Here is a 16472-nt window from a genome sequence, read left to right on the forward strand (position 1 = left end):
GACTGCTCTGTGCTCTCCCTAGTTACCTTGTGGGTGGAGACCTGCGAGTGGGGTGGTGGGCGGGAAAATTCAAACTGAATGTGACGAAACGTTTTGTGACGTCACAACGGAGCTGAGTTTGAATTCGCGCAATCTGAGACTCAGGGCAGACGACATTCAGAAACGTGTATCTCATTTAAAACAGTATGGATGGATTTTTTTCCAAGTTTGTATGCGTGTGGGAGCATCAGAGACACAAAATAACACCCCAAAACCCAGAAAAAGTGAGTTTTTCATAATATGGTAAATGGTAAATGGACTGCATTTATATAGCGCTTTCATAGACCAATGGCCATCCAAAGCGCTTTACAATTTTGCCTCACATTCACCCATTCACTCACACATTCATACACCGACGGCGGTGTCAGCCATGCAAGGCGCCATCCAGCTCGTCGGGAGCAGCTGGGGTTAGGTGTCTTGCTCAAGGACACCTCGACACTTGGTCAGGTGGAGCCGGGGATTGAACCACCAACCTTCCGATTTGTAGACAACCTACATGAACCACTCAACCACTGCCGCCCAACATGGGCACTTTAAGGCTTTGTAGGTGATTAGTAATATTTTAAATTGTAAGCGATATTTAACTGGTAGCCAATGTAAAGATGCCAGAATTGGACTAATGTGGTCATACTTTTTAGATCGAGTAAGCAAATATTACAAATATTACAAATATTATAAACTAATGTCCGTTAAAATATGATGTTTTTATCTTCCTTAGATTTCATTTTTTTCTCTTTGGATCCAAACACAGCATGTGGAGTTATCTGTCTGTCTGAGGAGAACACAGCGGCTACTCGCACTAAAACAGTTCAGCTGTATCCTGATCATCCAGACAGATTTGATGGTTGGCCTCAGGTGTTGTGTAGAGAGAGTTTATGTGGACGCTGTTACTGGGAGATTGAATGGAGCAGTGATAATGGTGTGTATATATCAGTGTCATATAAGACCATCAGCAGGAAGAGAGGAGGTGATGACGGTAGATTTGGACGTAATGATCAGTCCTGGAGTTTGTTCTGTTCTGCCTCTAAATGTTCATTCTGGCACAATAAGATAAAGACAAATCTCCCAGTAGTGTCCAGTAAAATAGGAGTTTATGTGGATCACAGTTCAGGATCTCTGTCCTTCTACAGCGTCTCTGACACAATGACCCTCATCCACAGAGTCAACACCACATTCACTAAACCTCTCTATCCTGGTTTTATGTTAGGTTACAACTCAACAGTGAAACTGTGTCATATATAACATTATAAATGATTAATGTTCACTAGTATATACAGTATACATAAGTGTCACCTAAACCTGTTAATGGGATAATTTAAGAAATCAAAAGACAAATGTCACGGAGTGACTTAAACCAGCGGAACCAAAATGGCGGAAATAGTTCCGCCCGGACCCTTTTAACTAACACCAGGCCGGTTCTGGCCAACTCCGGGCAAACAAATTAAGGGTTATTTGGATCAGGTGTGCTTAATAAATGGGCGATTGGTGATTGGGCGTTGTAAGGAAGAGGAGGCACATAAATAGGGCGTTAGGAAATTAAAAGGGTGAAGTATATTCCAGCGAAGTGCTGTGGGCGAGACAGCTGTAGCCCCGGCCCAACGTTGTGAGTCTGACCTTAATGCACCGTGAGTGTGTGGAGTGCGGTGGGTGAGTCTCTTAACGTGTGTACACTTGAGAGTTTGTAGTGTTGTGCTGTGTCAGTGTTGTCAGACATCACTTCCCTAGGCCGAAGAAAGAGCCCTGTCATAGGAAAGTGGAGTGGCGACGTTGGACGGCTGTCCTCTCTATATATATATTCACCCGACTGCGACTCCTTAACCCCTCTTTCCCCCCACCTGGTGGTGGTGTGGCAATTGCATGAAGTAAGAATTTGCTGTGAATGTTGTGTGGAGCATCGAGGGAGGAAAAAACTTGAATTGTCTGCTGCGTGGAAAAAGCATACGTGCTGTCTGTGTAAATTATACATCTGTTGAGTGTTTTCAGATGCCTGCCCTTGTCTAGATTTCTTGTCCCGCTGTTTGGAAGAGAGGAGAGGGAAGCGATTGGCCCACTCGAGCAGTACATCCTATGGTGTGGCACTCGACCTCAACCTACCCACCTTTGTAATACCACCTGTGGGCGTGTTAGGCCCAACGTGCAGCAGCCTTGATCGGTACCACCACCTGTCCTTGGTCGAAACAAAGAGGTGTTGTATCCCTTCCTAGATGTGCATTGGAGTAATATACTGTTAAAGGGAATTTGTGTGTTTGTCTGAGCCAAGGGCTCTGTATCGTCATGGGACTCTTCTACTACGTGTGGGAAGTCAACGTCAACGTGCTCCTTAGAAGTCTGTCCTAGTGAGGAAGGCCAGAAGTTTGCTGTGTGCATATATGTCCTCTCCAGCCACTCGAGCCTTGAAGCGCTAAAGCAGTGCTTCTCAACTCCTGTCCTCGGGACCCACTGCTCTGCACATTTTGGATGTCTCTCATATCTGACGTTCAGTTCATGGAATCTATCCTAACGAGATGATGATCTGAATCAGGTGTGTTAAATAAGGGAGACATCCAAAATGTGCAGAGCAGTGGGTTCCCAGGACTGGAGTTGAGAACCACTGCGCTAAAGCCTGACGTCCACCTATCTATGGGTCTGTGAGTTGCATCCAGTCCAGCTAAAAGCATAGCGTCCTCCCCTGTATAATCACCTGTACCCCCAAAGCCCAGTGTACCGTCCTGTATACTCACCTGTACGCCAAGAGCCCAGTGTACTGTCCTGTGTACTCGACTGTACTCCCAAAGCCAAGAGCCCAGTGTACCCCCCCCCTGCATACTTACCCGTACGCCCAAAGCCAAGAGTCCAGTGTACCGTCCTGTATACTCACCTGTACGCCTAAAGCCAAGATCCCATTGTACCCCCCTGTATACTCACACGTATGCCCAAAGCCAAGAGCCCGGTATACCCCCCATATACTCACCTGTACGCCCAAAGTCAAGAGCCCCGTGTACATCCCTGTATACTTGCCTGTACCTACCCGTATATCTTCTAGACGCCTCCAGCTCCAAGCCTAGGCCCGCATTCGTATACCTTCTAGACATTCGTGCTGCAAGCCCAGAGTACTACCTTGCACGCCTAAGGTCATCAGTTAAGGTACTTACCTACTTACCCACCAATGTAATTACCTGCATATCCCGTGAGAGAGTCAGAAGCGACTCGGATTCGAAGTTCTCCAGTCCCAGAGAGCTTGGCCATTTTTAAAGTATCCCTTTCCCCTTCCCCATACCCTTTTTAATAAATAAATATTGTTTTAACTTACTGTTCTCGTCCGTCTGGTCATTGGGGTGTTTTTGGGACCTCCTCGGGGTGGAAACTGAGGGAGGAGCGAGACTCACGATAGTGGTGGTCTGCTCCGACCTGTGACACAAATGATCATTTATCGTCTATATGTAATATTTCATTCTTATAGCTTTGATATTTTTCTGTCTAACTTTAAAACGCATTGAAATGCAACATCTTAGACGCATTAGATTTATGTTTTGATTTATTTCATGTTTTTAATGTCTGTATATCTGATAAATAGGCTTACAATCACTGTTATGAGGACAAATACTGTAATATTATAACACAGTTCTTCAGAAGTTTTGTTTCTGTGTTTTAGTTATAACTTTATGATGAAATATTGGACTGTAAATCTTTGTCTTTATATATCTGTTCATTTGTATGAAGTAAATCTCTGGATTTGATGTCTAACTTTCATCTAAATCAACTTCATGGGAATGAGGATGAGAAAATGATGACAGAATTTATATTTTTTGGATGAACTATGCCTTTAATGTAAAAAAGTTTATTTAGATGATAAAAATGCTTCTTTAAATAACCTTTGACTGAATGATTCTTTGAGAAACCAAAACAGTTTCTTCTATTGCATCACTGTGAAAAACCTTTTTATTCACCTTTAGTGAATGTTTTGTAGTTTACAGAAAGGGTCGTATGTATCCGATGAGAAAGTTGACAGAATTGGATTCCCTTTAAGTGAAGCAAACTTATGAAAGTACAGAAGAGAAATAATATGAACAGATCTTGAGACGTTTTATTCTTGGGATTACTCTGCAAAATGTTTTTATTTAGAGTGATAAATAACACTGAAAAAACGATGCATTCAATTTACTCCATTTTTTAAGGTACACTGAAAAAAATGATTCATTGAATTTAATCAATTTTTTTAAGGTAAGTGGTTGCAATCAATTTATTTAAAGAGCCCCTTTCATGGATTTCAACTTTTTAACTCTAGTTACAGTATAATGTAGCAGTTTTGAGCATAAAAGGGATGTGCAGAGTTACAAAGGTCACAGTCCAATTTAAAGGAAGATATTCCCTTTAACCAAAGGCATTTTTAATGTACTACAGTAAACGCCTGATATGTAGTTCTACAGTTATTTCCGTGACCTGATGACGTGGACGTGTGCATTTGAATAATGCCCGCCCACTAGCTGCTTGGACCCGCCCACTTGCTGTTGTCAAATAGAACTGATTTGTTAAATAGCCCAAGTCTAACGGTATTGCGGAGTTATTGATTTCAGTATGTCTAGAAGAAGCTGTTTTTATATGAGGGTAAAATAATATTGTACAGTATGAAGAGTAAGTGAAATAGTGGTTACAGTTTATGCAATAAACAGTCACAAAGCAATTCCTTCGCACTGAAACCAGAAACTATATTTCTCCTCTCGTCATTTTTGTGATCACTTCTTCCTTAAACATGTAGAGCTCAAGGCTGGATTTGTGCATCGTTTACACCTAAAGGATTTATCTGTTCCTAATTTATTACCTACTGTAGTGCTTTAGGATCACAACCAGTATACATTATTACCAGCATACCAAGGTTTGCCGTCATGCTTTTACACAGTGAATGAGAGTAACAGGTTATTATGTGACAGACAACTAGTCCAGTTCTCTTTAGTAGGCTACACAGCAGAGCTTCACCGAAAATGACTACAAGTGGCCACGATCAGACTGCTGCACCTGTAATAGAAATCTATTCAGAATTATCTTAATGAACTAATGCAACAAGGACAAAGCATAAACTGCGCTGTTTGTTTATTCAGAACAGAAACGTAATAAAAAACGTGCAACAATGATGCACACTAAAAATGAACAAGAATGAACTGTGGAGATAGAAGGCCTACTACTCCAAAATAATTTAACAAGGTTTAAGAATATATTTTAAACACGGAATTATTTTAAAATGTTGGCCTATTCCGATGCAAAAAAGTGGCGCCCAAACTATAGCTTAAGGAAACGATTTTCTGGTTCGTCATCTTTTCAAAAAATATTTAAAAAATATAGCAAAAATGTTTCGCGGTGTTTAACGCATGTAAATGTAACGGAACACGTGCTTTATTGAATGAAAGAAAAAATGATCGAATTAAATGATTAAAACGACATTTAAGAGTGATGGGTGTTTTAAAAAATAATTAATTTAAATTATTCCCATGCATCGATTTTAATGTTAAACATCTGTAAATCCAAATTAATCCATATGGAATATATTCCGACAGTTAAGATAAGATTTTTGAATTTTAAAGTCGAAAATATCTCCTTTTTACACCGCCGAACAGGAGGCATGGAAAACTGAAACAAAACTTTAAAGACACAAATATTACGTGTAAAACTAGGCTATATTTAAATGAAACCCGTGAATTGAAAGATCCACTAATAATCACCTTAACTCGAGTGATGTCAATAAAGTTTCCATGTTAGAATTGAGAAATATTAACAACTTAAGCAAACGACAACAAATATGTTTTCTTACCACTCGCCATTGTAGCAGTCAGAGAATTTGGCCTTTGATCATTTAATATTTATATGCTAATGAATTAAATTATGGGCGTTTACAAGGCGGAGTTCTAAGAGCATTCAGCTGCGCACAATTTTAAGATCATTTGGGATTTATAAACTGCACATCTGGAAAAGAGGCGTAAGCACTTTTTTTGTGTGTGCGTTTGTCTTTTCTCTGAATCACACTTACGATCATTTCAGAAATGGTCTTAGATGAAATGTTGAACGTCGCACTTTTATAAATGAGGCCCCAGGTGTGTGCAGTTATCGAAACATCGAACCTTGGATCATTTCTCAACCAATCAGAATAAAGCATTCACAGCCCCATGGTATAATTAAAAATAAAACATCTAAATGATGCATGTTATACAGTTTTTGTGTAAGAAGTAAAATCAGTTAACTGTACTTGTTTTTGTTGCGTTGACTTCTAATGCTGTGTTTTTATCTAGAGATGATCTGTGAGAGCTGTCACTGCAAGATGGGATTCCTAGATGACTTGTAAGAGAAGAAATAAAGGTCACTTTACTGTCTACTGGGTAAGACTTTATACGATGTTAAAGGTGACATAGAATGATTGAACGGAGTATTTATTCTTGTTCTGTGTTGTGACATGTAGACAAATTTTTTTTTGTTTGGGTCTGTAATGCCTTAGAAGCTTCCTAAAAACCTCTCTCAGATAGCTCTATTAGTGTTGGGGATTTTAAACAAGTGGTTTTGCACCTATTTGGCTCCCCCTACTGGCTTAACTTGCAATCTCATTACTGATTGGCTGACTTTGCTGCCACTCAAAAAATGTAGCCAATTATTTTAAAGTGGAGGGGCAGGGAGATGCCTGTGATGTCATAAGCATCAGTTTTTCAGATTGGGCTGTTTTCTGGCTGACATTTCTAAAAGAGGAATTTCTATGAGACTGAGATGTTTAGAATGTCTAGAACTTTTTGTATGTTTGTGAATGCGGGTAGACTACCATTATTCAACAAAGACAAGGTAAAAATGGTTTCTCATTCTCTGTCCCAGAGTCGTATAATAATAGAGTTACGACACTCACATAGACGTTCGTTGTAAGAATGGAATGCGGAAGTAACAGCGTTTCATCTAGTGACCGGTAGTGACGCATAGTTCCAAACGCAGCACTGAAGCCCATTCATTTCAATGGCACCTGCTGGTAAATCGATGAAATTACAGTTTCTCTTTACATTTTCGGACATTTCATTAATATAGTCAACAGTGATATTTTATGAACTCTGCTGTAGGTAATGATTATCGTTAATAATAACTAGTAAAATTTTTATATTTTAATGAGTTGTGTATAATGTGTGAATAATATAGATTTAATGGTTTAATATTTTATTACTGGTGGCCATCTACTTTATACTTATCTTTTTAATATATTACGAGTAACACTAGGGGGCAACAGCGACAAGCTATACGGACTACCGGCACATCCGGGAACTTGACTGTAAATTTCGTCACCGCCCCTTTTTGGGTGATAGAAAAGCAGCGCTTCCATTGACTTCCATTCAAAATAGCGGAACAAAGCAACGTTTTTACACAGCCGGCAAGCGTAAATAACTTATGAAATCACTCAGATTAAACATGTCGAGTATTTATCTGTCCACCCTGCCTGCCATAGAGACCGAAAGATACATTAACACATTTAATTTGGTCAATATAAAAACATGTCCCTTTCATTCTCACAGCGTCAAATTTGTGTAACAACGCCATCCAGTGATTGCTGGAAATATCGCTAAGCCAGTAAGTTGTATGACTCGACGGAAAAGTGCACTCATGACTCTAAATATAAAGACATAATAAATAAATACGAAGTAACTTTCAAATACGAAGTAAAATCATTCACTTGCTTCCCTGTTGACTCGATGAGGTACGAGTTTAATGTCCGGGTAAGACACCTCTGGCCAATAGGGAGCGTTGTTACACAAATTTGATGCTGGGAGAATGAAAGAGACATGTTTTTATATTGACCAAATTAAATGTGTTAATGTATATTTCGCGCTCTATGGCAGGCAGGGTGGACAGATAATTACTCAACATGTTTAATCTGAGTGATTTCATAAGTTATTTACGCCTGCCGGCTGTGTACGAAGGTTGCTTTGTTCCGCTATTTTGAATGGAAGTCAATGGAACGTCTAATGTGATTTCCCCCAAAAGTGGGCGTGAACCTGTTCAGAAACATTCTATGACGTTGCGCCGGTTGTGCGTATATGCCATATAAGAAGGTCACACTGCTTCACAATGCTGCTATGTGTTTCTTTGTGTTTGGTTAATAATACGAGTGATGTATCCTCGAAAATCATGTATGATTATATTAACATTTAATGTGTACTATAAATACAATTAAATATGAATTTAGTGTGTTTCTGTTATACTTCACTGTTACAAATAACCGCGTTGGCGATCTTTTTTGTGATTTTAATATAGTAAAAGTGTGGGAATTATGTTTTTAGCAGATTGATAGCCATTTATATAGCCATATTTTGCTACAAAAATAAAATATAAACTGTGTTGCTGTAGTTGGTATAGATAACCACAGTTATCTTTGAGTCACCATTCACTGTTTATCTTTATTAACTGATTTACTGTATTTCCATCACTCCCTAGTAAAAAAAACGTTATAAACATAGTAAATATAGTGATCAATTCCCATTACAAGCTAATATTTACCCAAAATAGCTGAAAACCTATGCAAACAGATTGACAGCCCTGCTTGGTTTGGAACTGTAGAACGTTACATGAATCACGTGACCGCGCGGCGGCGAGATCAAAGCGTTTCGTAACTCTGTTTTTATACGACTCTGCTCTGTCCCCTTTAAATTTCTGTGCTTTTGGGTAGAAATCATCAGTCCATCTTAGAAAAATTTACACAGAATTTCTATTTCTACTTTTTCTTATTTACTTGTATGATTTATTCAGATTACATAAAGACATATATAGACATACATACATGTGATTTTTTTTCCTTTTTAATAAATTTGCAAAGATTTCAAAAAACAACTTTTGTGTTTTCATTATGGGGTATTGTTTGTAGATTTTTGAGGAAAATGCATTTAATCCATTTTGGACTTTTTTAGATGTAATCTACCAAAATGTGTAAAAAGTAAAGCGCTGTGAATATTTTCCCAATGCACCGTCCAGCAGATTATTCATCATATTTTAGGATTTATCAGTAATGAATCTTCCCTAGAAATCAAACCCATCATCCTTGAGCCAAAACTGTGTTTCTTTCAACCTGAACCTAGCATGAAGCATTAATATATGAAACAAATACATATCAAGATATTTTTAGTTAATTTACATTTAGCAGATGCTTATATCCAAAGCGACTTACAAAGATTAGGAAACAATAAAAGTGATGTTTCATAAGGAAGCAATAATAGAAAAGGTGCTTATACCAAGATACAAGTTTTCACTAATTAAAACAATACCATTTTTTTTTATTTTGTTAATTTAATGCCTATACAGCTTTCTAGTTATGTCCGGAGGTTTGGGGTTTTTATTGTTGTAGGACAATGAAGCCCCCAAAGTCAAAGCGTTTGAGATCCACTGAGCTTCAGGAATCAATAAAATCACAATGACTGATACATTTGAACAAACTCTTAAAATTTTATTGTTTGTTAACAAAACTGATATTGCAGTACAATATATTCCTTCTGTTAAATGTAGAAAACGTTCAGAACGAGTCAAAAGGCACATTTGTTTACAATATTTACAGCTCCATCTAAACGTATAAATATTGAGATAAAACAAAGAAGCTGAAAGTAAAAAGTGCTGAACAGAAATCTAACTGGAAACAAGAACATAACATAATAAGATCAACATCAATAATAATAATACATCTGATCAGTAGCAGGTTTAATAAATGTTTAGTTAGTTATTATTAAAGTCTTTACTTGTCATTTCATTTCTTAACACCAACAGAAACTCAGAAACGTGAATCTGGCCAGTGAGAGATCTGAAGCGATGTTTCCTTCATGTGATATTGGCCTAAATCTCAAACTGATCGTATGGTTAAAAACAGGAGATCTTCTGGTAATACTTAAATCTGCATTTAGTCTAGAATACGATAGTCAGGCCTTGTAAAATACAGTAGTCAATATCACACGTCTCTCTATTCCTGAGATTAAACGCGAGCATGTGAAGACTGCACAGAAAACCTTTGGTGTGATGGGAATTAAAAGTCGAGAGAAATGAAAGATCGGAGTTAGACAGCAGCGCAGTCATTTTACTCACAGCCTCTCCTTCTGGATTTTTGGGAGCAGGAAAACAAAAATGAAGCCCTGACGAGACTAAAAGTGTTTGAACTTCTACACGTGATTATAACCAATTCTACCTCTACTAAAAATGTCCCTCGGATATAAATAGCAACAATAATAATAATAATAATACAGCAATATCAAAGACATCAACACATCTGCTTTCATTCCAACTACATGAGAATACAAGACCAAAAGAAAAACAAACATTGACCTCATACAGGTGATCTCTTACAAACAAACAAACAAATAAACACATTTTTCCCGGGTTATCTTAACAAATATAAGATTCTTAAAACACAAAAATATTACTGTCGACAGATATAAAGATAATCGCTTGAACCTCATGATCTGTGAGCCTCAAGTTGTTCATGGGGCAGCATTTTATTCATATATATTTATATTTATATATATACGCTCATACTGTATATATGAATATAATTCATTTGGTTTTTATTGCTAAGTCTCACTGCAGAAAGACGTGGAGGTCCAGTGGTTCAGAGAAGTCTCTTCACAATTTCTTAAGATCTCATAATAAATAATTTGGCTTCCAATTCCCCAAGATCCATCCTCAGTATAATATTTTATAAAATAACCATTAGTCTGGACAGTGATGAGTCTATACCATACCTGAGAAATTACACAGAGCCGAGCCGAAAGCACACAGGTGTACCGACGACACGTTTGCAGCCGATATATATATATATCGTGAAAGATCCGTCTTTGTGTTCAGATTATTGAAATGCAGAAGATGAGGAGAAATATTCACAGGGTTTAGACAGCAGTTATGAAATCATACAGTCAGTACATGAAAATAAATAATATAGCACTACTCTGTTTAGAGAAATACACACACATACACAAAAGATCAAGGCACTGATGAACAGAAGAGGCAGACGAACCTCCTCTGATAGGAAACAACAGGAAACATCACGACGTGTGTGTGGAGACATCCGAATAAATAAACATTTACTTTACCTTTCTTTCCGCTGTGAAACAGTCCTATCGCTTTAAATAAGACACACAGCTGTCTTTACTGAACGTCTGCAAACCAAAACTTTCCCAGAGCTAGCTTATGGACTGAGAATGACATGAAATAACCAAACAGACCCTCATAAACCCAAATAACACATGATGATGATGATGAAGAACGTCTGAATGCCAGAAATTAAACCTCTAGGTGGCGTCCCAGTCCACCGATCTGAACTGAATGACGGACTGACGGTGATCCGAGGGGCCTCCGTGGATCATGTGATCCAGCGTCTCGCGCGCGTCCAGGGCGTCCATACTGCAGTGGCCGTTGGGCAACATAAGATGCGACTGTTCGGATGAAGACGGTGTGAAGTGCGAGGAGGAGGAGCTAGAGTCTGACATCGAGGAGTTTAGAGGAACAGAAGTGAAAAGGGAGGAAGAAAAAGGCAGAGGAGGGGTGGAGGACGACGACGGGGCTTGCGAGGCAAACGGGTACTGCGGCGAAGGGCAACCGAAGTCCAAAGAGTCAAAATCGAAGCCATTGTTCTGATTGGCTCCTCTTTCAGGAGCAGACTGACTGTTGACCGCGTGCGACTGCGAGAGTTGCGGCTGCAGAGATCTGCCTGAAGGAAGCTGCGCGTGTTGTTCGCTCCTGTGCGACTGCATCGGTCGTTTTAACCCCAGCGCGTGTGTGCCAAGTGTGTGTGAGGTGTTTGTCAGCATGTTAGCGTGTGTAGTATTCTGCTGTAGGCGTGTAGATTGTGACGGCGCACCGGATCGCTGCCGAATCTGTGCGAGACGTTGCATCATTAGCGACATCTCCTGCCCTCCGTGTCGCTGCGACAGAAGCGCGCCGTAACTTGTCGAGCCCTGAACGCTCTGCTGCGAATGCTGTTGGGTCAACACACCTAGCGCAGAATGACTCTGCTTTAGCGTCTGAACGTGCTGCTGCTGCTGCGCCGGCGGCTGTCTCAACACACCGAGTGCACCGTGAGACGACGATGATATCCGCATGTTTGGGTTCACTGCCGCTGGCCTGTGCCTCTCTAGAGAAATGAGTTCTTCCAGGTCAAAAGTCTCCGGAGCAACTACAGAAGGACGTCCTTTCCCGCCCGCGATCCCTCCGTTCAGGCACACGCCGTTCAGGCTGATCCCTGCGTCTGACCTGGGGGTTTTAATGTCTGGGGACGGGCACGGGCTGATGGTCAGATCCAAGACCTCACTGATGGACTCGTTCTTTGGCAGCTGTATCGGTGGCAGGCGTGATTGTGTGTAAAGAAGTTGTTTTGAAAGGGACTGGGACGGGTTGGCGTATAGTTTTCGGGCGTTGATCATCTGCTGCCGAAGACGCACCTCATTAGCTAACCGTTCTCTCTCCCTGCGCGCTTTCTTTACTTCCTCGTCCATCCGAGAGAGCTCGGCACGCACGCGGGACACACAGTTCTCTGGGATCTTTATACCTAAGAGAGACACAAGACTCTTAGTGTTGGGTATAACACATATGTTTGATTTTAACACAAAATGTAAGAAATGGAAGATCATACATCAGTATTTTATCTTGACCATGTGCTCTCTAGATATCAGCATTAATCTCTGAAACCTACCGACTTGTTTGCTGTTCTGTTTCGTTTTGAGTCGTACAATCTGCAGGATGCTGGAGTTGGTGACGTCAGAGACGATGTCAGAAACTCGCTTCCAAACCCTCAGCAGGGCGCCACACAACATGTGATACTGTCTGAGACGCATCCCCAAGAAACACTCCTGACCCTGCTCGATCTGTTTACACTTACCCTTCCTACAATAAACACACAAATCATTCAATGCATCAGTCGGACACATACATTTCTACAAAAAACCTCTGAACACAACTAGCTGTAGAGAGGGTTTGTACTGCAATGTATGCAATGAAAACATTTATTTCTGAGGACATATTTATACACACACACACACACACACACACACAAACACACACAAACACACACAGATCTCACCAGTTGGCGTGGCTGCAGTTAGTGAACGAAAAGACAAACTGACTCTCCCAATAATGTTTGGCTTCATCAGGCGTCACCTTTAGGACAGAGAGAGAAACAGCACAACATCTGTATTACTGACACATTTCCCATCAGCCACTAGATGTCACTGCACAATAACTGAGTACAACTACACATCGACAGCATCTTATGGCGCTTTTCCATTGCATAGTACCCCACGGTTTAGTTTAGTTTGGGTCGGGTCAGCTCACCTCACTTTGGCTAGGTTAGCGATGGCGCCCCGCTGAGCCTCATTGAAGTTGCATTTAAGCATATATAATGCTGACGTGCTCGTCGCAAATGTTCCACCACAAGCTGCAAGTCTGGAAAAACTGTTATGGTGTCCCTGATTCTCAACCTGTGGATGTTTTTATCACTAAAAAGGAGTTTGGGAACTTATAGCAGAGCACAGATAACAACATGTTTGCTCGAGACAGCGCAAGCTAGCAGTAAGCTAAAGCTAATCTTTTACATTATAGAGATGACGCTGATGACGATTCTCTCAGACCAATCAGTGATCTACGCTGTTTTCACATCACGTTTGGTATCAGCTCAGGTCGCTTGGAACCCCAAACGAGGTGGAACTAAGGGTGTTTTCACACCTAGTTCGTTTGAGCCCTCCAAACGCTCTCAGATCAGTTCAGGGTGTATATGTGAACAAACCAAGTGATCTCAGACCCCCTTAAAAGGACCCAGAAGTGAACCGAACTCAGACCACGTCAGGAGGTGGTCTGAGTACGGTTCGCTTTTGGGTTCTTTTGTGGTTCGATTTCTTTTTGATATGTGAAATCAATGAGGTCCCGGTCCGCTTTGCATGTTGTTTGGACATTGTATCAAAATAAACTGCTGCACAGAAAGCTGGGATCTGAGTTCTTTTGAAGTTGTGATGTGAACAAGAAAAGGTCTGAGATCACTTTAGTTCTGAAGAGGACCAAAAAGAGAACTGGGTCCTCTTTTGAGTCCACTATATTGTGAACACCAAAAGGACTGAGGTCACATTCAGCTAGTTCCTTTCCTGGTTCACTTTAAGTGAACTGGGTTTGGTTCTTTTAAAATGAACTATATGTGAAAACACCCTAAAAAAGTATCGGGTACTACGTACTGCACCCAGTGAAAAAGCCCCCAAAAGTAAGCAGACCCGACCCAAACTAAACCAAACCGTGGGGTACTATGTAATGGAAAAGCGCCATTATACAACAGTGTTAACAAAATACTTCACTGAAGATCAGATCTATCAAACTAACAAAAATAGATGAAAATGACATTTAAACATACACACATCATACATGTATGTGTACAGTTCTTGTACAAATTGTGTATAATTATGTCAAATTCAAACTGCATGATTTTAGCCCTGATTTTGACTCGCTGTCAGGTTTTGAAAAATCATTGACAAATTCCCGAAATCACAGGGAAATCGCTTCTCGTTCACACGAGTTTTTCTTTATCATGGAGAGGATAATGCCATTATCCACCATTATTATCTTATCTTATCTTATATAGACGTACAGGATGTTTTTTTTTGTTGCTGAGCTCAGCAGTGCTTTTTTAGTCAGATTGAACTAGGGCTGTAACGATTTATCGTGGAAATGCGTTTTTTCTCAATGAATGAATTTGAATGAATTATGGTGAAATGCCGCCACATCCAAAAGCCAGGGGGCGCTCTCGTGCAGAAACACCCTTTGTGCCACAGAAGAAGTAGTATTACAAATGTTATTCCAGGAAATGTCTACAGGAATATTTATATCGCTGTTCTTCAAATTGTTTCAGGTATTTTCATGATAATAAAGAATAATGATTTAATATGTGTTGTATTTTGCATCAGATTGTCTGTCTGTCATCTTACCTTGTAGTATCTCAGGAGGAGGTTGTCTAGATTCTCAGGATGGGCCTGTTTACCGATGTTGGGTTTATATAGGATGAGGTTTCGTCCACGACCCTGTTCGGCAAGCAGGACACACGGCTGGCTCCCACGTAACTAAAGACAGACACATACATACATTAAGAGTATTAAAATAAACAGGAGTGATGGTGACAGGCCATTTTAACCTCCTGCCTTTCACACACTAAACATAAAAGCAGGTATATCCTGTCAGATGTGTGTCACGTACCTTATTTGAAAGATAAAACCCTTCATAATCTCCAGCCAGTTTCTCAGCTTTACTGCAGGCCTCATCCCAGGGCATTCCCCGATCCACACTGATCTATAAACAACATCAAGACGTTTCACAAAGAAAAACTCAAACCATTTCATTCCCAGACCAGCGTTTGTGTTTTGATAACATTACAATCACCTCAAACAGCAGTAATAAAAAATGAGCTAGCATTAGTGATAGACCAGAAATAAATGACCAGTGATGTACCTTATATAGGATCACCTGACCCTCCTGAGGGTTACCCGGGGTCAGAAACTTCTCTTGGGTTTCCTCGTGAATCTCATCATTACCAGGAGCGAGATCTGATCACACAAAACATCTCAGTCTCACATACACACACTTTCATTTCTGCTATGACAACACATCATATACATAATGATAACACATTGACAACACACATAAATAATTACAGCACTCGCTCAGGTCCTTACCCAGTATTCCCATGTCATATTTTCCCTCTTTTTTGTCCTTGTTGATGAGATAGTCAAAGTTGTCAGAGAAGTATTGAAACAGAAAGTTTTGCTTATGGACCTCCAAACCCAAAATCCGGTTCATAAATTTGGTGATGGTGCAGTCTGTGACAGAAGAACTCAATCAATAAAACAATACACAAGCATTTCATTTCAATTAATCAAACTAACACAACCACATCTCATAAAATTGTTAACATAGTGTGACAGTAGGGCTGGCAAAATAACAATAATTTTCCACAGGCCCGGCGCCATGAGGGGGCAAAAGGGGGCCCCCTCAGATCTGATTTGTGCCCCCTCTGTTTTATTTTTGTATTCATGGTTACAAATAAAATGTTCATCCTTTTGAGTTAAATAATAATTTAACCTTATCCCCATATTGCATTTAGAATGTTCAGTGACGTGACATTACTGCCAGATTCAAACCTCTTTCGCGTTGGTTGACGCTGAACCAGACGGATGAGCTCAGCGCTGTCATATAGCAACGCTATGCAGTGTTTTCAACCTCATAATGTTTATTTTAGATTTCAGACATTTAAATACACATAAGCACTGGTAAAACTATAGCCTATAGTGTAAAATACACCCTGATGTCTGTGGAAGCAGCAATAAAAATCTAAATAAGATGATAATTTGCAAATAATAAATAAAATGTATTTTTAAATAATAATAATTTGCCGACGTTATTCATATCAGACAAACACAGTGGAAGTAACTGTAAAGTTT

The 16472-nt window shown here is 39.9% G+C and overlaps 1 protein-coding gene and 1 pseudogene across 4 annotated transcripts in view; one reads left to right on the forward strand and one right to left on the reverse strand.

Moving 5' to 3' along the window:
- Positions 1-3327, forward strand: part of LOC129433651 (uncharacterized) — a 113684-nt pseudogene extending 110357 nt beyond the window's left edge.
- A 6117-nt stretch (positions 3328-9444) lies between these two features.
- LOC129443263 (protein strawberry notch homolog 2) overlaps positions 9445-16472 on the reverse strand; it is a 29937-nt gene continuing 22909 nt past the window's right edge. For all 4 annotated transcript variants that reach the window (XM_055203745.2, XM_055203743.2, XM_055203744.2 and 1 more), the window contains 7 exons: positions 15708-15851; positions 15484-15578; positions 15232-15324; positions 14967-15098; positions 13082-13158; positions 12695-12885; positions 9445-12550 (listed from right to left, as the gene is read on the reverse strand). In XM_055203745.2, coding sequence (XP_055059720.2) covers positions 11295-12550; positions 12695-12885; positions 13082-13158; positions 14967-15098; positions 15232-15324; positions 15484-15578; positions 15708-15851 — 1988 coding nt within the window. In that variant the 3' untranslated portion in view covers positions 9445-11294. The remainder of the gene's footprint in view (positions 12551-12694; positions 12886-13081; positions 13159-14966; positions 15099-15231; positions 15325-15483; positions 15579-15707; positions 15852-16472) is intronic.

The sequence above is a fragment of the Misgurnus anguillicaudatus genome, unplaced genomic scaffold (genome assembly GCF_027580225.2).
Source record: "Misgurnus anguillicaudatus unplaced genomic scaffold, ASM2758022v2 HiC_scaffold_26, whole genome shotgun sequence".
Taxonomy (NCBI): domain Eukaryota; kingdom Metazoa; phylum Chordata; class Actinopteri; order Cypriniformes; family Cobitidae; genus Misgurnus; species Misgurnus anguillicaudatus.